This window comes from Chiloscyllium punctatum, chromosome 8 (assembly GCF_047496795.1).
Source record: "Chiloscyllium punctatum isolate Juve2018m chromosome 8, sChiPun1.3, whole genome shotgun sequence".
NCBI classification, from domain to species: domain Eukaryota; kingdom Metazoa; phylum Chordata; class Chondrichthyes; order Orectolobiformes; family Hemiscylliidae; genus Chiloscyllium; species Chiloscyllium punctatum.
The window spans coordinates 131,507,928-131,528,600 of record NC_092746.1 but is presented as its reverse complement, the minus strand read 5'-3'; the positions used below and the strand labels follow the sequence as shown (position 1 = coordinate 131,528,600).

Sequence of the window (20,673 nt, the reverse complement as noted above, 5' to 3'; positions counted from 1 at the left end):
CTTTGGAATTCTTTCTCTGATGAGCAGTCAATGCTGAGTAAGTGAAGATGTTCAGATTAGATTAGATTAGATTCTCCACAGCATGGAAACAGGCCCTTTGGCCCAACAAGTACATACCGACTCTCTTAACCTACCCAGACCCATTTACCCCTGACTAATGTACCTAACCCTAGTTTTTAACATGTAACCTGATGTAAGTCTGCAGTAGTGAGTAGAGTGGGTTCTTTCTTGATTATATGTTGTATTGAGATCTGTCTCTTGATTAAATTTTAAAAATATAAACCATAAGTACTAAGTTAGCCTAGGACACTGTCTTTAGAGCAAACAGATGGTGCTATTTTCTGAGTATGTAGATTATGAAGGAGCAAAGATGACCTTTAGCAGAGTGATATGCTCTTCCTGACAGAAGTAGGAGATTAGTGAGAGTCATGTCACTGATGATTATGTCTGCAGGAAGCGTCTTTGCTTGTGAATCCTATCAGATTGCATGAAACGGTTGGAGCAGCAGTAAGAGGCAATGAGGAATTTACAACAGCTAGGCGGTGTGATGGATAGGAGTTATAGAAAAGCTGCAGACACAGTCACAAAGATGGGTTAACTCCAAGAAAAGTAGGAGAGGTAGGCAGGTAGTGCAGAGCCTGCTGTGGCTATCCCCATTTCAAACAAGCATGCTATTTTGTAAAATGTAGGTGGTGTTGGACTCTCAAGGGAATGCACAAATGTTTTTGCAGCCAGCATTGAAATATCAGAATGGTGTGTTGCTTCACTGGTGCCAGGATCAAGGTATTCTCAGAGAGGGTGCAGAACGCTCTAAAGGGGGAGAGGGACCTGCAGGAGGTCATTGTACAATTTGGAACCAATGATATAGGAAGAAAAAGGAGGAGATTCCGAAGGGAGAATGTAGAGAGTTAGGCAGGAATTTAAAAAGGAAGTCCTCGAGGGTAGCAATATCTAGATTACTCCCAGTGCTACGAACTAGGGAGGGTAGGAATAGGAGGATTGAGCAGATGAATGCATCGCTTAGAAGCTGATATAGGGGAGAGGGATTCACATTTTTGGATCATTAGTATTTCTTCTGGGGTAGAAGTGATCTATACAAGATTGACGGATTGCACCTTCTGGGTAATCCAAAATGGAGGACAGGAAAAATTTCTGGCTGTAACAGCTGCTCCTTTATTGAGGTATTTTAGGTGCTGGAGGTGATTTCCTCGAATTCCAGGAACAGTAATTCTTGTTTAATATGCTGTTGCATTGTTTTGGAATTTTGGGAAAAAAAAGTCAAAACACCAGCAGTTTTAAAAAGGAGAAGAACAGACAAAGGAAGCACATGGTGAGGTCATTGCAGGAGAGAGAGAGAGAGAGAGAGAGAAAAAGAGAAAGAACCTGCACAGTTACTGCCTTTGCTGTTTGAATGCATGTATCATTGTACATCGGAGTGCATCTGGGAAAATTAACAAATGGTGAAATTCACACCTAATCTTGGAGGAACTTGTTGGGTGAAGTTCACAGCACAGAATCAGATAAGTTATCGTTAAGTGTGGCCTACAGAGAATCTGCAGTAGTGAGTAGAGTGGGTTCTTTCTTGATTATATGTTTTTGGAGATATGTCTCTTGATTAAACTTAAAATATAAGCCATATAACTATTAATTTAACCTGGTGCAGTGTTTTGTAGAGGAATAAGATGGTATTATTTTCTGGGTCTGTAGATTGTGAAGGAGCAAAAAATGGCCTTTACAGTGATATGTACTTCTTGTCAGATGTGGGAGTTTAAGGGTTGCTACGGATTATGTCTGCCATAAATGTTGCTGGCTGCGAATCATATCAGATCGAATGGATTGGTTGGAGAGACAGTTAGAAGCGATGAGGAATTTGCAACAGCAACAGTATGTGGTGGATGGCAGTTATAGGAAGGGGGGAAAGTCTCAGATACAGTCACATAGATGGGTTAACTCCAGGAAGGGTAAGAGAGGTAGGCAGCTAGTGCAGGAGTCTTCTGTGGATATCCCCATTTCAAACAGGTATGTGGTTTTGGAAAATGTAGGGGGTGGTGGATTCTCAGGGAAGGTAGCACGAGCAGCCAAGTTTCTGGTATTGAGACTGGCTCTAATGCAACGAGGGGTATGTCGGCTTCCAAGAGATCAACTGTGTTAGGGGATTCTCTAGTCAGAGGAACAGACAGATGTTTCTGTGGTCAGCATCAATAAAGCAGAATGGTGTGTTGCTTCCCTGATGCGAGGATAAAGGATGTTTCAGAGAGGGTGCAGAATGTTCTCATGGGGGAAAGGGGCCAGCAGGAGGTCATTGTCTACATTGGAACCATCAACATAGGAAGGGAAAAGATTGAGATTCTGAAGGGAGATTACAGAGAGTTAGGCAGGAATTTAAAAAGGAGGTCCTCGAGAGTAGTATTATCTGGATTACTCCCAGTGCTATGAGCTAGTGAGGGCAGGAATAGGAGGATTGAGCAGATGAATGCATAGATGAGGAGCTGGTTTTTGGGAGAAGGATTCACATTTTTTGGATCATTGGAATCTTTTTTGGGGTAGAAGTGACCTGTACAAGAAGGACAGATTGCACCTAAATTGGAAGGGGACTAATATACTGGCAGGGAAATTTGCTAGAACTGCTCGGGAGGATTTAAACTAGTAAGGTGGGGGGGATGGGACCCTAGGGAGCTAGTGAGGAAAGAGACCAATCTGAGACGGGTACAGTTGGGAACAGAAGCAAGTCAAAACGTCAGGGCAGGCAGAGACAAGGTAGGACTAAAAAAGTAAATTGCATTTATTTCGATGCAAGGGGCCTAACAGGGAAGGCAGATGAACTCAGGGCATGGTTAGGAACATGGGACTGGGATATCATAGCAATTACAGAAACATGGCTCAGGGATGGACAGGACTGGCAGCTTAATGTTCCAGGATACAAATGCTACAGGAAGGATAGAAAGGGAGGCAAAAGAAGAGGGGGAGTAGCATTTTTGATAAGGGATAGCATTACAGCTGTGTTGAGGGAGGATATTCCCGGAAATACATCCAGGGAATTTATTTGGGTGGAACTGAGAAAAAAGGAAGGGATGATAACCTTATTGGGATTGTATTATAGACCCCTAACAGTCAGGGGGAAATTGAAAAGCAAACTTGTAAGGAGATCTCAGCTATCTGTAAGAATAATAGGGTAGTTATGGTAGGAGATTTTAACTTTCCAAACATCGACTGGGACTGCCATAGTGTTAAGGGTTAAGACGAATTTGTTAAGTGTGTACAAGACAATTTTCTGATTCAGTTTGTGGATGTACCTACTAGAGAAGGTGCAAAACGTGACCTACTCTTGGGAAATAAGGCAGGGCAGGTGACTGAGGTGTTGGTGGGGGAGCACTTTGGGGCCAGCGACCATAATTCTATTAGGTTTAAAATAGTGATGTAAAAGGATAGACCAGATCTAAAAGTTGAAGTTCTAAACTGAAGAAAGGCCAATTTTGACAGTATTAGACAAGAACGTTCAAAAGCTGATTGGGGACAGATGTTCGCAGGTATAGGGATGGCTGGAAAATGGGAAGCCTTCAAAAATGAGATAACGAGAATCCAGAGAAAGTATATTCCTGTCAGGGTGAAAGGAAAGGCTGGTAGGTACAGGGAATGATGGATGGCTAACGAAATTGAGGGTTTGGTTAAGAAAAAGAAGGAAGCATATGTCAGGTATAGACAGAATAGATCAAGTGAATCCTTAGAAGATTGTAAAGGAAGTAGGAGTATACTTAAGAGGGAAATCAGGAGGGCAAAACGGGGGCATGAAATAGCTTTGGCAAATAGAATTAAGGAGAATCCAAAGAGTTTTTACAAATACATAAAGGACAAAGGGTAACTAGAGAGAGAATAGGGCCCCTCAAAGATCAGTAAGGCGGCCTTTGTGTGGAGCCACAGAAAATGGGGGAGATACTAAATGAATATTTTGCATCAGTATTTACTGTGGAAAAGGATATGGAAGATATAGACTGTAGGGAAATAGATGGTGACATCTTGCAAAATGTCCAGATTACAGAGGAGGTGGTGCTGGATGTCTTGAAATGGTAAAGGTGGATAAATCCCCAGGACCTGATCAGGTGTACCAGAGAACTCTGTGGGAAGCCAGAGAGGTGATTGCTGGGCCTCTTGCTGAGACTGGAGGTTCCTCTTGCTGAGACTGGAGGTTGGCTAACATGGTGCCACTGTTTAAGAAGGGTGGTAAGAACAAGCCAGGGAACGACAGACCAGTGAGCCTAACATCGGTGGTGGGCAAGTTGTTGGAGGGAATCCTGAGGGACAGGATGTACATGTATTTGGAAAGGCAAGGACTGATTAGGGATATGCAACATAGCTTTGTGCGTGGGAAATCATGTCTCATGAATTTGATTGAGATTTTCGAAGAAGTAACAAAGAGGATTGATGAGGGCAGACCGGTGGACTTCAAAAATGTGTTCAACTAGGTTCCCCACGGGAGACTGGTGAACAAAGGTAGATCTCATGGAATACAGGGACAGCTAGCCAACTGGACACAGAACTGGCTCAAAGGTAGAAGACAGAGGGTGGTGGTGGAGGGTTGTTTTTCAGACTTGAGGCCTGTGACCAGCGCAGTGGCACAAAGATCGGTGCTGGATCATTTACTTTTCCTCACTTATATGTCAATAAATTTGCAAGTGACACCAAAATTGGAGGTTACCTCAGAGTACAACGGGATCTTGATCAGATGGGCCAACAGCTGAGAAGTGGCAGATGGATTTTAAATTAGATAAATGTGAGGCACTGCATTTTGGAAAAGGAAATATTAGCAGGACTGATACATGTAATGGTAACTTCCTAGGTTGTGTTACTGAACAAAGAGACCTTGGAGTGCAGGTTCATAGCTCCTTGAAAGTGGAGTCGCAGGTAGATAGGATAGTGAAGAAGGCGTTTGGTATGCTTTCCTTTATTGGTCAGAGTATTGAATACAGGAGTTGGGAGGTCATATTGCGGCTGTACAGGACATTGGTTAAGGCCACTTTTGGAATATTGCGTGCAATTCTGGTCTCCTTCCTATCAGAAGGATGTTGTGAAACTTGAAAGGTTTCAGAAAAGATTTGGTTTCAGAAAAGATTTACATGGATGTTGCCAGGGTTGGAGGGTTTGAGCTATACGGAGAGGTTGAATAGGCTGGAGCTGTTTTCCCTTGAGTGTCGGAGGCTGAGGGGTGACCTTATAGAGGCCTATAAAATCATGTGGGGCATGGATAGGATAAATAGACAAAGTATTTTCCCTGGGATGGGGGAGTTCAGAACTAGAGGGCATAGGTCTAGGGTGAGTGGAGAAAGATATAAAAGAGACCTAAGTGGCAACTTTTTCACACAGAGTGTGATGTGTGTATGGAATGAGCTGCCAAAGGAAGTCGTGGAGGCTGGTACTACTACAGCATTTAAAAGGCATCTTTTAAATGGGTAAATGTTTAGGAAGGGTTTGGAGGGATATGGACCAAGTGCTGGCAAATGGGACTAGATTAGGTTGGGATATCTGGTCAGCATTGATGAGTTGGACCGAAGGGTCTGTTTCCCTGCTGTACATCTCTATGACTCTGTCCCTACAACTCTCTGTGGCAAGGAGTTCCAAAGACACACAGCCCTCTAAAGAGAAGAAATTCCTCCTCCTCTCACTCTTACTTAAATGGCACCCCTTTATTCTCTCTGGTCCTCGATTCTCCCATGAGGAGAAACAGCATTTACCTGTCAAGGTCCTTAAGAATCCTGGAATTCCCTCTGTAATGGTATTTGTGGGTTGACCCACAGCAGTTGGACAGCAGCACCTCAAGAAGGCAGCTCACCCCCCCCACCTTCTCAAGGGCAACTAGGGGCAGGCAATAACTGCTGGGCCCAGCTAGAAACATCCCACTAATGAACACATTTTAAAATCCTTTTTGTTTCAATGAGATCATTTCACATTCTTTTGAACTCCAGTAAGTCCCAATTTGTTTAACCTTTGCTCTTAAGACAATTCCTCTACAGCAGGGATCATCCCAGTTAACCTTCACTGAAATTCTGGCATTAACATAACATCTTTCCCTAAATAAGGGTACCAACACTGCTCACAGTATTCCAAATATGTCCTCCCCAGCACCTTCTACAGTTGCAGTAAGACTTCCCTACTCTTATGCTCCAAATCCCTTGAAATAAAGGCCAACATCGCATTGGCCTTCCTGATTACCTGCTGCACCTGGGTGCTCGCTTTCTGGGTTTCACCTACAAGTCCCTTTGTGCTGTAACTTTCTTGTTGTTTTTCTCCATTTAAACAAGACTGTCTTTTTGTTCTCCCTTCCAAAATGAACAACTTCACATTTTCCAACATTGTACTCCCTTTGTGAAGTTTTTGCCCAATTACTTAACTGATCAATATCTAGCTGTAAAGTGTTTGCATTCTTTTTGCAACCATTCTTTCCACCTACTGTCTGCAACTCTGGCTTCCTTCCTCCCAGTCAAATTAAAGAAAGAAGACAATATAAGGAGATGATTTGGAGATTTCGGTGTTGGACTGGGGTGTACAAAGTTAAAAATCACACAACACTGGGTTATAGTCCAACAGGTTTAATTGGAAATACAGTAGCTTTCAGAGCTCTGCTCCTTCATCATGTGATAGTCTACCACCTGATGAAGGAGCAGTGCTCCAAAATCTAGTGCTTCCAATTAAACCTGCTGGACTATAACCCGGTGTAGTGTGATTTTTAAATATGAGGAGAGGTATCATAAAACAAAGGTACAGTTTGAAAGGTTAAAAATCACACAACACCAGGTTATAGTCCAGCAGGTTTATTTGGAAGCACTAGCTTTCGGAGCGCTGCTCCTTCATCAGGTGGTTGTGGGGTATAAGATTGTAAGACACAGAATTTATAGCAAAAGTTTACAGTGTGATGTAACTGAAATTATACATTGAAAAGGACCTTGATTGTTTGTTTAGTCTCTCATCTGTTAGAATGACCACATTGGTTTCAGTTCTTTCATATGTAAATCACAAAACCTTTTTTAAAAGTTACATTCTCAAGTGAACTTTAACAATTGGTGTCTGTTAGCCCAGATAATGTATTGAAGATGTGAGTTCCCCTATGTGATACTGTCTGTGCCACAATGTTCTGACTGATTCTAATCTAAAAAAATTAATTTACAGAATCTTACATGGATTCATGCAGTTTTTGAGCGAAGTGAAAAGTAATTCTGCAAGTACAAATTCACCCCACAAATTTATATGTGTATGTGTGCATGTGGGTGTGTGGGGAGGACTTGGCGTTGTGAGAGAGTGGGTGCATGTGTGTGAATATAAATGGGTATAAGTCTGTGAGAGGGTATATATAATATAGTGCAGTGGGGTCACCTGTAGGATGACATGTACCCAAGGTCCCGGTTGAGGCCCTCCCTATGGGAACCGAACTTTGCAATCAGCCTCTGCTCGGCCACTTTCCTCTGCTGCCTGTCCCAAAGTCTGCCTTGGAGGATGGTCACCCGAAGATCTGAGGTCGAATGTCCTGGACTACTGTACCATGCCTCAGGGCATCCTCTCCTGCAGCGTATGAGATAGACAATGTTGGCTGAGTCACACGGGTACCTGCCACGTACATGGGGGGAGGTGTGCCCACGTGTAATGGTGGTATCTATGCCCACACTCTGACACATCTTGCAGAGCCTACCATGACAGGGTTGTATGGAGTTGTCCGGGCAGTTTGCAACGAACAACGATCTGTTTGAGGTTTGGTGGTTGTTTAAAGGCAAGTAGTGGAGGTGTGGGGAAGGTCTTGGGGAGGTGCTCATCCTCATTGATAATGTGTTGCAGGTCACGAAGAACATAACATAGTTTTACAGTTCGTGGGAAATACGGAACAACGAAGGGGACCCTGTCAGTTGCAGCACTTGTCTGTCTCCTGAGGAGTCATTATGGTTCCTTGCTGTGGCACGTCGCAGTTGAGCATCGTATCCCGTTCTTATGAGGGCATCCCTGAGTACTTCCAAATGTCCCCCACATTCCTCCTCCTCTGAGCAGATCCGGTGTATGTGTAGGGCTTGTCCATAGGGAATGGCTGTTTTAATATGTTTAGGGTGGAAGCTGGAGAAGTGTAACATTGTGAGGTTATCTGTGGGTTTGCGGTAGAGTGTGGTGTTGAGGTGTCAGTCCTTGATGGAGATGCATGTGTCCAAGAATGAGACAGATAGTCGAGAGTAGTCCATGGTGAGTTTGATGGGGGGGATGAAACTCATTGATATCACTGTGACTCCTTTCCGTAGGTCCAGAGGAAGAAAATGTCATCAATGTACCTGGTGTATAGTGTTAGTTGGAAGGTCCTGCATAGAGAAGAAGTCTTGTTCGCACCTGGGCATGAAAATGTTGGCATATTGGGGTGCAAAATGTGGTCCCCGTGGATGTTCCATGTGTCTGGATGAAGAACTGGTTTAGATTAGATTAGATTACTTACAGTGTGGAAACAGACCCTTCGGCCCAACAAGTCCATACCGACCCGCCGAAGCGCAACCCACCCAGACCCATTCCCCTACATTTACCCCTTCACCTAACACTACGGGCAATTTAGCATGGCCAATTCATCTAACCTACACATTTTTGGACTGTGGGAGGAAACCGGAGCACCCTGAGGAAACCCACACAGACACGGGGAGAATGTGCAAACTCTACACAGTCAGTCGCCTGTGAAGACACTGTGATCAAGGATAAAGCGGATGAGTTGTAGGACGGTGCTCAGAGATTGGCAGCTGTTGGTGTGGAGTACTGAGGCTGTTGGCATTGTGGGGATGCTGGTGTAGAGTGCGGAAACGTCCACTGTGACGAAGAATGTTCCTGGTTTGATTGGTCCATGGGTGCTGAGTTTCTGAAAGAAATCCATAGTGTCGCGACAGAAGCTGGGGGTCCCCAGTACAATGGTTTCAAGATGCCTTCAACATTGCCAGAGAGGTTCTCACACAGGGTCCCATTGCCTGGTATGATGGGACGGCCTGGTGTGTTGGCTTTGTGTATCTTCAGATTGATTAGATAAAAACAAGGACTGCAGATGCTGGAAATCTAGTATCTAGCTGGTGTTCGTGTATCCTGGAGGCTAACTTTCTTCAGCTAGCCACAAAAAGACACAACCCTCTCTCCCTCATAGCCCTACACACGGATGAAAAAAACCACTAATTCGACTGGGACAACACATCTATCCTGGGACAGGCTAAGCAAAGACATGCCAGAGAATTCATAAAATTCTGGATTAGTGGTGCTGGAGGAGCAGAGCAGTTCAGGCAGCATCCAAGGAGCTTTCCTAGAAACCTGGCACTCCAACCACAACGCCATAAACAAACACATAGATCTAGATACCATCTATCAACCCCTCAGAAAATGAACAGGAAATGACATCACCACAAACCTCAGGAGCCCCATCCAGGACAAACATATAAATAAAAAGCAGGAGACAACAGCTTCGTTTCACTTGGAGGTCGCCACTGATGATGTTACCTAGCCAGGTAATGAAACGTCTGGATATCAAACCTACAGCTCAGTGTTCAAACCTACACTCCAAACCTCGACCTGAGCTACAAACCTTCACAAACCTTGCAATCTAGTATCTTCAGATCGATGAGACCAAGCAGAGGCTACGAATGGATGAATGGGCACCACACAACAATTAACAACAGGAGTGTTCCCTCCCAGTTGGGGAACACTTCAGCGGTCCAGGACATTCTACCTCGGATCTTCAGGTGACCGTCCTCCAAGCCAGACTTCGGGACAGGCAACAACAAAAGTGGCTAAGCAGAGGCTTATAGCCAAGTTGTCACCCCATTGCACTACACACACACACACACACAGAGACAAACTCCTACACACACACGCACACATTCCTACATTCACACACACTGCTCTAACACACACTCCTACACACACACGCACCCTCTCACAGACTTATACCCATTTATACTCACACTCACACATGCACCCACTCTCTCACAGACACTCACAACACCTGATTCCTCCCCACCCTTCCCACACACCCACATGCACACATACACATAAGTTTGTGGGATGAATTTACTTGCAGAATTACTTTTCACATCACTCAAAAAGTGCATGTATCCATGTCAGAGTCTGTAAATTTTTTTTAGATTAGACTCAGTCTAAATATTGTGGCACAGACAGTATCACATAGGGGAACTCACATCTTCAATACATTATCTGGGCTAACAGACACCAATTGTAAAAGTTCACTTGAGAATGTAACTTTTAAAAAAGGTTTTGTGATTTACATATGAAAGAACTGAAACCAACGTGGTCATTCTAACAGATGAGAGACTTAACAAACAATCCAGATCATAGAGTCATAGAGATGTACAGCACGGAAACAGACCCTTCGGTCTAACCCATCCATGCCAACCAGATATTCCAACCCAATCTAGTCCCACCTACCAGCACCCGGCCCATATCCCTCCAAACCCTTCCTATTCATATACCCATCCAAATGCCTTTTAAAATGTTGCAATTGTACCAGCCTCCACCATTTCCTCTGGCAGTTCATTCCATACATGTACCACCTTGAGTGAAAAAGTTGCCCCTAGGTCTCTTTTATATCTTTCCCCTCTCACCCTAAACCTATGCCCTCTAGTTCTGGACTCCCCCACCCCAGGGAAAGACCTTGCCTATTTACCCTATCCATGCCCCTCATAATTTTGTAAACCTCTATAAGGTCACCCCTCAGCCTCCGACACTCCAGGGAAAACAGTCCCAGCCTGTTCAGCCTCTCCCTATAGCTCAAATCCTCCAACCCTGGCAACATCCTTGTAAATCTTTTCTGAATCCTTTCAACTTTCACAACAACTTTCTGATAGGAAGGAGACCAGAATTGCATGCAATATTCCAACAGTGGCCTAACCAATGTCCTGTACAGCCGCAACATGACCTCCCAACTCCTGTACTCAGTACTCTGACCAATAAAGGAAAGCATAAAGTCTTTTTCAATATATGATTTCAGTTACATCACACTGTAAACGTTTGCTATAAATTCTGTGTCTTACAATCTTATTGTCCACAACCACTTGATAAAGGAGCAGCACTCCAAAAACTAGTGCTTCCAAATAAACTGTTGGACTATAACCTATTGTTGTGTGATCAGTCCAATACTGACATCTCCAAATCAATTTGAAAGGAGCACCTGAGGCTATCAGGGCACAAATTGGTATAGATAGGTGGTCAAATAGGTTGAAAATACAGTTAATATTGTCACAGAATCCTGGGCTTTATAAATGGCAGGCAGATTCCAAAAGGAAGGTCAAGTGAATCTTTATAGAATTAACTCCATATCATGGAAGAGGTTGTGTTACATATACTAGAATGTATAAAGGTGGGTAAATCTCCTGGTCTTGACCAAATATATCAAAAAGCACCGCAAGAGGCCAGAGAAGAAATCACAGGGGCCCTGGCTGATATTTGTGCATTATCGTTAGCCATGGGTGAGGTCCCAGAAGACTGGAGGGTAGTGAATGTTGTCCCCTTATTCAAGAAGGGATACAAAGAAAAGCATAGGAACTAGAGAGCAATAAGGTGAACATCTGTGGTAGGCAAGTTACTTAAGATTCTGAGATAAGGTACACGTGTTTGGAAAGGCAGGGTTTGATGAGGAATAGTCAGTGTGACTTTGTACATGGGAGGTCATGCCTTACAAATTTGTTCGAGTTCTTTGATGAAGTGACCAGGAAGAATGACGAGGGCAAGGCGGTAGACGTAGTCTACATGGATTTCAGTAAGGCCTTTGATAAGGTTCCACCTGGTAGGCTGCTCTGGAAGGTTAGATCGTATGGAATCCAGGGGGAGCTGGCCAATTGGATATCTCAACTTTGACACCTCACTCTGAGGAAAATGTGGAAGTGGTATGGATGGTTAAATTATGGGAATGGCTCCAGGAATAAGGCATTTCTATTGTGTTAATAAATTGGAGAAGCTGGGATTCTCACTCAGAATGACAGGCTTGGAGATTTAACAGCTGTGTCCCAAATCAGCAGGGCTTTAGAATGAGGAGAATTGATTTGAGTGAAATAGTTGAAAACCAGGTGGCATAATTTAAGGCAAATGGCAAAAGAAACCCAATTTGCCCACAATGAATGCTTAAGTTCTGGAATTCATTGCAGCAGTGCATGGAATTGAATGAGGACCTGAAGAGAAAACAAACATTTGGGAGAGCGGGGTGAGGTATTTGGGACCACGAGTCTTTGTAGAATGAACTGGAGTGGAAGGAGGAAGGTAAAAGGAACCACCCAAAGCTGAATACTGAGGAGTATAATCAGCTGGCCTCTGTGGTCACATTTCCGAGCGTTCCCAACACCGTGCCTAAATAGTTTGCCGTCCAAGAGCAGTACCTTTTCTTGGTGCTTGGCTGGGTTTTTTCGGTGCTTTCCCAGCTCCAGGCTTTGCTTTCCCTCCTTTCCGACTGGACATTGTTTATCACATTTGAAAAACTCTCTGCTAACCAGCGTCACTAGAACAGAGAGAATTGATCTCATGTTAATGTGGTGCTGCCTCGCCTCTGTCGAAGACGGGAAGGATAACACTGGCACTTACAAAGCAGGGAGAAGGGGTTCCAGTGGAACTCGGCAAGTCCAAGCAGGAGCTGGGCTTTCAGGCAGAGAGACCCTGCTGAATACAGCCTGCCAGCCAGCCAGCTGCAGCAACGTATGGACCACCGCTGCCATGTAATAAAAGTGAACAAAGGGCCTCCCTCATACACCGCACAGACTGGTTAGCAGGACACAAGACAACAAAAATTCGCAATTACTAACTTCCAGCCTCAACTGTCTGATTCCCACTTTTCTCATCTCTCCCACCATTTGCTGCTCCCAGTATTGCACTTTCTTTCTCTCTCTCACTCCCAGTATTGCACTCTCTTTCTCTCTCTCACACCCAGTTGCTCCCAGTATTGCAATCCGTCTCTCTCTCCCCCTGTGCGCTCCCAGTACTGCGCTCTCTCTCTGTGCTGCCTCCAGTATTGCAGTCTCTCTCTTCCCCCCGCCCCCGTGCTGCTCCCAGTATTGCAGTCTCTCTCTCTCCCTGTTGCTCCCAGTATTGCACTCTCTCTCTCTCCTTGCCTGTTGCTCCCAGTATTGCAGTCTGTCTCTGTCTCCCTCCCTGTGCGCTCCTAGTATTGCGCTCTATCTCTCACTGTGCCCTCCCAGTATTGCTCTCTCTCCCTGTTGCTCCTAGTATTGCTCTCTCTCTCTCTCTCTCTCTCTCCCTCCCTGTTGCTCCCAGTATTGCAGTCTGTCTCTGTCTCTCTCTCTCTCTCCCCCCCGTGCGCTCCCTCTCTCTGTTGCTCCCAGTATTGCCGTCTCTGTCTCTGAGCTCTGTTGCTCCCAGTATTGCTGTCTCTCTCTCTCACTGTTGCTCCCAGTATTGCACTCTCTCTCTCTCACTGTTGCTCCCAGTATTGCACTCTCTCCCCCTATTGCTCCCAGTATTGCACTCTCTTTCCCTGTTGCTCCCAGTATTACACACTCTCTCTCTCTCTCTCCCTCCCTGTTGCTCCCAGTATTGCAGTCTGTCTCTCTCTCTCTCTCTTCCCCCCCCGTGCAGTCTCTCTCTCTTCCCCCCCCATGCAGTCTCTCTCTCTTCCCCCCCCCGTGCAGTCTCTCTCTCTCCCCCCCCGTGCAGTCTCTCTCTCTTCCCCCCCGTGCAGTCTCTCTCTCTTCCCCCCCAGTGCAGTCTCTCTCTCTTCCCCCCCCGTGCAGTCTCTCTCTCTTCCCCCCCCCCGTGCAGTCTCTCTCTTCCCTCCCCCCCGTGCAGTCTCTCTCTCTTCCCCCCCCCGTGCAGTCTCTCTCTCTTCCCCCCCCCGTGCAGTCTCTCTCTCTTCCCCCCCCCGTGCAGTCTCTCTCTCTTCCCCCCCCGTGCAGTCTCTCTCTCTTCCCCCCCCCGTGCAGTCTCTCTCTCTTCCCCCCCCCCGTGCAGTCTCTCTCTCTTCCCCCCCGTGCAGTCTCTCTCTCTTCCCCCCCCCCATGCAGTCTCTCTCTCTTCCCCCCCCGTGCAGTCTCTCTCTCTCTCTCCCCCCCGTGCAGTCTCTCTCTCTTCCCCCCCCCGTGCAGTCTCTCTCTCTTCCCCCCCCGTGCAGTCTCTCTCTCTTCCCCCCCCCGTGCAGTCTCTCTCTCTTCCCTCCCCCCCCCGTGCAGTCTCTCTCTCTTCCCCCCCCCTGTGCAGTCTCTCTCTCTTCCCCCCCCGCAGTCTCTCTCTCTTCCCCCCCCCGCAGTCTCTCTCTCTTCCCTCCCCCCCCGTGCAGTCTCTCTCTCTTCCCCCCCCGTGCAGTCTCTCTCTCTTCCCCCCCCGTGCAGTCTCTCTCTCTTTCCCCCCCCCCGTGCAGTCTCTCTCTCTTCCCCCCCCCCGTGCAGTCTCTCTCTTCCCCCCCCCGTGCAGTCTCTCTCTCTTCCCTTCCCCCCCCCCGTGCAGTCTCTCTCTCTTCCCCCCCCCCGTGCAGTCTCTCTCTCTTCCCCCCCCCGTGCAGTCTCTCTCTCCCCCCCCCGTGCAGTCTCTCTCTCTCTCCCCCCCCCCCGTGCAGTCTCTCTCTCTCTCCCCCCCCCGTGCAGTCTCTCTCTCTCTCTCTCTCTCTCTCTCTGTCGCTCCTGGTATTGCACTCTCTCTCTCTCCCTCCCTGTTGCTCCCAGTATTGCAGTCTCCCTCTTTGCCGCCCTGTTGCTCCCAGTATTGCAGTCTGTCTCCGTCTCTCTCTCTCCCCCCGTGCTGCTCCCAGAATTGCTCTCTCTCCTTGCCTGTAGCTCCCAGTATTTCAGTCTGTCTCTGTCTCTCTCACTGTGTCCTCCCAGTATTGCTCTCTCTCCCTGTTGCTTCTAGTATTGCAGTGTCTGTCTCTGAGCCCCGTTGCTCCCAGTATTGCTGTCTCTGTCTCTCTCTCTTTCTCCCTCTGTTGCTCCCAGTTTTGCAGTCTCTCTCTCTCCCAGTTGCGCCCGGTATTACACTCTCTTTCTCTTTCCCTGTCGCGCCCAGTATTGCTCTCTCTTTCTCCCGGTTGCTCCCAGCATTGCAATCTCTCTCTCTCCCCCGTTGCTCCTAGTATTGCAGTCTCTCTCACTCCCTGTTGCTCCCAGCATTGCAATCTCTCTCTCTCCCCCGTTGCTCCCAGTATTGCAGTCTCTCTCTCTCCCTGTTGCTCCCAGTATTGCTCTCTCTCTCTCTCTCTCTCTCCCTGTTGCTCCCAGTATTGTTCTCTCTCTCCCTGTGCTGCTCTCAGTGTTGCTCTCTCTCTCTTCGCCCAGTTGCTCCCAGTATTGCTCTCTCTCTCTTCGCCCAGTTGCTCCCAGTATTGCTCTCTCTCCCTGTTGCGCCCAGTATTGCAGTGTCTCTCTCTCTCTCTCTCTCTCTCTCCCTCCCTGTGCTGCTCCCAGTATTGCTCTCTCTCTCTCTCTCTCTCCCTGTTGCTCCCAGTATTGCAGTCTCTGTTTCTCTCTCCCTGTGCTGCTCCCAGTATTGCACTCACTCTCTCTCTGCATGTTGCTGCCAGTATTGCACTCTCACTCTCCCTGTTGCTCCCAGTATTGCTCGTTCACTCTCTCTCCCTGTTGCTTCCAGTATTGCGCGCTCTCTCTCTCCCTCCCTGTTGCTCCCAGTATTGCACTCTCTCTCTCCCTCCCTCCCTCCCTCCCTGTTGCTCCCAGTATTGCACTCTCTCTCTCCCTCCCTCCCTGTTGCTCCCAGTATTGCACTCTCTCTCCCTCCGTTGCTTCCAGTATTGCACTCACTCTCTCCCTGTTGCTCCCAATATTGCACTCTCTCCCCCTATTGCTCCCAGTATTGCACTCTCTCTCTCCCTGTTGCTCCCAGTATTGCACTCTCTCTCTCCCTGTTGCTCCCAGTATTGCAGTCTCTCTCTCTCTCCCTGTTGCTCCCAGTATTGCTCTCTCTCTCCCTGTTGCTCCCAGTATTGCAGTCTCTCTCTCTCTCCCTGTTGCTCCCAGTATTGCACTCTCTCTCTCTCTCCCTGTTGCTCCCAGTATTGCAGTCTCTCTCTCTGTGCACTCCCAGTATTGTAGTCTCTCTCTCACACTCTGCACTCCCAGTATTGCACACTCCCACTCCCTGTGCGCTCCTGGTGTTGCATTCTCTCTCTCTCTCACTGTGCACTCCCAGTTTTGCACACTCTCTCTCTTGCCCTGTGCATTCCCAATATTGCAGTCTCCCTCTCACTCTCGCTCTCTCCCTGTGTGCTCCCACTATTGCACTCTCTCCCTGTTGCTCCCAGTATTGCACTCTCTCTCCCCTGTGCACTCCCAGTATTGCAGTCTCTCTCTCTCTCTCACAGTGCACTCCCAGAATTGCACACTCTCTCTCACTGTGCGCTCCCAGTATTGCACTCTCTCTCTCCCTGTGTGCTCCCAGTACAGTGCTCTCTCTCCCCACCCAACCCCAAATTTGTCTGTCTGAATTCTCTCACTCTGCAGCTCCAATATTGCTCTCTCTCCCTGTTGCTCCCAGTATTGCACTCTCTCTCCCCTGTGCACTCCCAGTATTGCAGTCTCTCTCTCTCTCACACTGTGCACTCCCAGTATTACACTCTCTCTCTCCCTGTGTGCTCCCAGTACAGTGCTCTCTCCCCCCACCCAACCCCAAATTTGTCTGTCTGTCTCTCTGTTGCTCCCAGTACAGGGAATGCATTCCCTGTCTGTCTATCTGTCTCTGTGCTGCTGCCAGAACAGTAGTCCGTGTATGTGCATGTTGCCCCCAAAACTGCGAGCCCTCTTGCAGATTGTTACCATTGTTTCAGTTGGTGTCTTGGCAATCTCTAAGCAACCGAGACACACGGATATGACATCAGCATGCTAGCCCCGCCCCTGTCACTGCCAGCTGCACACGTGCAAGCTCCAGAGCTCCCTCCAACAGGCACTGGCACCAATCAGAAACTGGTAATGGCCAAGACAGGGCAGCCCCCATGGACAGAGACATGGGGTCATGTGGGTGTGTACTGTAATGGACAGTGAATCTGGGCAATATGGGTGTGTACTGTAATGGACAGTGACACTGGGCAATGTGGGTGTGTACTGTAATGGACAGTGAATCTGGGCAATATGGGTGTGTACTGTAATGGACAGTGACACTGGGCAATGTGGGTGTGTACTGTAATGGACAGTGAATCTGGGCAATATGGGTGTGTACTGTAATGGACAGTGACATGGGCAATGTGGGTGTGTACTGTAATGGACAGTGACACTGGGCAATGTGGGTGTGTACTGTAATGGACAGTGAATCTGGGCAATATGGGTGTGTACTGTAATGGACAGTGACACTGGGCAATGTGGGTGTGTACTGTAATGGACAGTGAATCTGGGCAATATGGGTGTGTACTGTAATGGACAGTGACAGTGGGGAATGTGGGTGTGTATTGTAATGGATAGTGACTCTGGGGAATGCGGATGTGCACTGTAATGGACAGTGATACTGGGGAATGTAGTAGTGTACTGTAATGTTCAGTGACACTGGGCAATGGGGATGTGTAGTGAGAAGGTATAGAATCGACATTTCGGGCAAAAGCTATTCATCAGGAATCATTCCTGATGAAGGGCCTGTGCCTGAAACGTCGATTCTCCTGCTCCTCGGATGCTGTCTGACCTGCTGTGCTTTTCCAGCACCACTCTAATCCACACTCTGATCTCCAGTATCTGCAGTCCTCACCTTCACCTTCTTGGTCATGTAGATGAGCAGAGAGATCTTGGTGTCTATGTACATCGATGCCTGAAAGATGCCACCCAGGTTGATAAGGTTGTTAGGAAGGCATATGGTGTGTTAGCTTTTATTGATGGAGGGATTGAGTTTTGGAGCCATGAGGTCATGCTTCAGCTGTACAAGACACTGGTGCGGCCACACTTGGAGTATTGTGTACAGTTCTGGTCACCGCGTTATAGAATGCATGTGGAAGCTTTGGAAAGGGTACAGAGGAGATTTACTAGGATGTTGCCTGGTATGAAAGGTAGGTCTTATAAGGAAAGGCTGAGGGCCTTGAGACTGTTTTCATTAGAGAGAAGAAGGTTGAGAGGTGGCTTCATACAAACATACAAGATAATCAGACGGTTTGATAGGGTGGACAGTGAGAGCCTTTGTCCTTGGATGGTGATGGCTAGCATGAGGGGACACAGCTTTAAGTTGAGGGGTAATTGATATAGGACAGATGTCAGAGGGTTTTCTTTTACTCAGAGAGTAATGGGGTGTGGAATGCCCTGCCTGCAACAGTTGTAAACTTACCAACTTTAAGGGCATTTAAATAGTCATTGGATAAACATATGGATGAGAATGGAATAGTGTAGGATAGATGGGCTTCAGTTTGGTTCCACGGGTCGGCACAACATCGAGAGCCGAAGGGCCTGTACTGTGCTGTAATGTTTGACGTTCTATTCCTACAGGAACTATTCTTAAAAATAAACTCCACTTGTCCTCACACATTTTGAAACATCCAGAGGATGTGAAAGGTGCTACAGAAAATCTAGCTTTTCAATTTCTTTTTAAGTTACACCTGTGCATAAAATAACAGTGGCCAATTTCCCTGAATCAGCTGCTGAGTAACCTCATCTTTCCAGCAATGAGAAAGAGCAGGGCCGTGTGATTGGAGCTGATGGGATCGATGTGGAGTTGGTACCCACTGATTCGGACATATTGAGACAAGCTACTGCCTTCGATACTCAGCACGCTGTGACCTCAAATAACTTAATGAGGGTCCCTTCAAAGGACCCACTGCCACAAAGAAATCCTTGTCTTGTCACCTGGAGGCTGTCTTTGGCTGTCATCCAGCCTTCTACATTCCTTTCCTGACTACACCTTGTCAATACTTGTCAACGTCGGCACACCCAGTTATCAACTTGCAGCTCATTTGGATTCCAATGTTCCAAACAGAGCTGCACTTCCCCTCCCTCAGATTTCCAGCTTTCCTCTTCAAGCACATGCCTGGGAATTGAGAAGTACCACAACAATAAGACAGACACATTCAGGCCCCTTTCTACTTTACAGCCGCTGTGACTTTAGAGGTCAAAAGTAAAAAGACAATGCACAGAGATTCTCCGAGCACTCCCATGTTTTGGATGGAGATAAGGGGTGAATATGATTGAACAGAATCACAGGATATTCAGTCAGGGACAATATATATCAATAAAGCGACATACTGTGGATGCTGGAAATCTGTAACAGTTTATAGAAAACCAGATAGTTGGATACACAACAGGGTTGAGATATACACACAGGATAGCAATCTTTTGTAACATATACATTACCACAAGTGTATGCACCGACCAACAAGAGTATATACAGAGAAAAAGAGATAATGACTATGGAGACAGTACACTCTAACACCAAACAGTCTTGCCTGGACCTTTGTTTTTTGTTTTGTATATCCCCAGCCCTATTTGAATCCCAGCAGACTGAACCCTTGGACCAGCACAGTTTCTTTTTAAACACTGTGCTAATGAGGTGGATCAAGAGGTATGGTGGCTTAATTCCAATAGATAATTATGTTCCAAGTCCAGCTGACTATCTACATGTGGCACAAAACTGGAAATAAAATGCTCCAGGCAATTTCAGCACTGCGGTAGATATTTACGCCTCATTATTTCCACATAGCAGGTTGTAGCAGGTCTGTTTTGCAGCATGAAGTGCTTACTGGGGCAAGAAGGAGGGATGGGCATGGGCATGGGAAAGATGTTTTGAATCTACTGTTTTAAAGATCTCCTAAACCCATAGAGGAACCTTGATTATCAGAAGGACACTGGCAGGGAGTATTTTATTCAGTTCATCGAATGCTGGATAACATAGTTTAGCCAAGCATCGGGAATTCGCAATCTTATTTGGATAATCCAAAATTCAGATAATCAAATGCCGGATAATCGAGGCTTCTCTGTACTAGGGTTCACAGGTATGGTGAAGCTGGTCTAACATTATGTCTGAAGGATACCCATGCAGCATTGGAGCTGGCCAGGTTTGGACTGCTGCTTACACTATTATCCTGCACTGATAAAAACACTCCACTCGGAGACACCTGTTAACACATCCTGTGCAGTATTTTAAAATTGCTCCAATGGCCCATAGGCTTTGATGTTTTCATTTGGTGATATGAATTTTCTTATAGACAGCGGAAAGTGTTTCTGTTTAATTTTGGATCAAAAAGATGGCACCTTTGGCAATGCAGCACTGTCTCATCAGATTCAATGTGCCCTCAATATAGATTACATGTTGAGCCCACGTTCTGCTCATTTCAGATGCTGCCCACTTAGTCAAGTCAACATCAGATGGGCCTCAGACTCATTTGATGAAAACGGTATATTTTGAGACCAAACAACTCTTTCTTGATTAAACATTTTACTAATTCAGTTTGATTCTCAATCAAAACCTCTCGCATTTACCCTCCAATTTGAAGAATGCAGGTAATTTTATTGGCAGCTGCGTCTTGGGGAAAGTATTTCTGGAATGTGGATGTTATGGAGTTATACAGCACGGAAACAGGCCAGTCTCGGGTTCAACTCACTTGTGCTGATGAGACATCCCAATCTCACCTCGTCCCATTTGTCTGCATTTGGTCCATTTCACTCTGAACTCTTCCTGTTCAAATACCCATGCCTTTTAAATATTGTCATTGTACCTGCCTCCACGACTTTCTCTGGCAGCTCATTCCAGACATGCAAT

At 46.6% G+C, this 20,673-nt stretch overlaps 1 protein-coding gene across 9 annotated transcripts in view; it reads right to left on the bottom strand.

Moving 5' to 3' along the window:
• The window catches only part of LOC140480929 (IQ motif and ankyrin repeat domain-containing protein 1-like), a 343,897-nt gene that overhangs the window by 173,220 nt on the left and 150,004 nt on the right, over positions 1–20,673 (bottom strand). For 4 of the 9 annotated variants that reach the window (XM_072576521.1, XM_072576524.1, XM_072576522.1 and 1 more), the window contains exon 2: positions 12,375–12,493. The exons of 3 other annotated variants lie outside the window; for them this stretch is intronic. In XM_072576521.1, the coding sequence (XP_072432622.1) occupies positions 12,375–12,453 (79 nt within the window). In that variant the 5' untranslated portion in view covers positions 12,454–12,493. Of the gene's footprint in view, positions 1–12,374; positions 12,494–12,576; positions 13,503–20,673 lie in introns of those variants that run through there. 2 more of the 9 variants (XM_072576520.1, XM_072576523.1) reach the window with 2 other exon arrangements.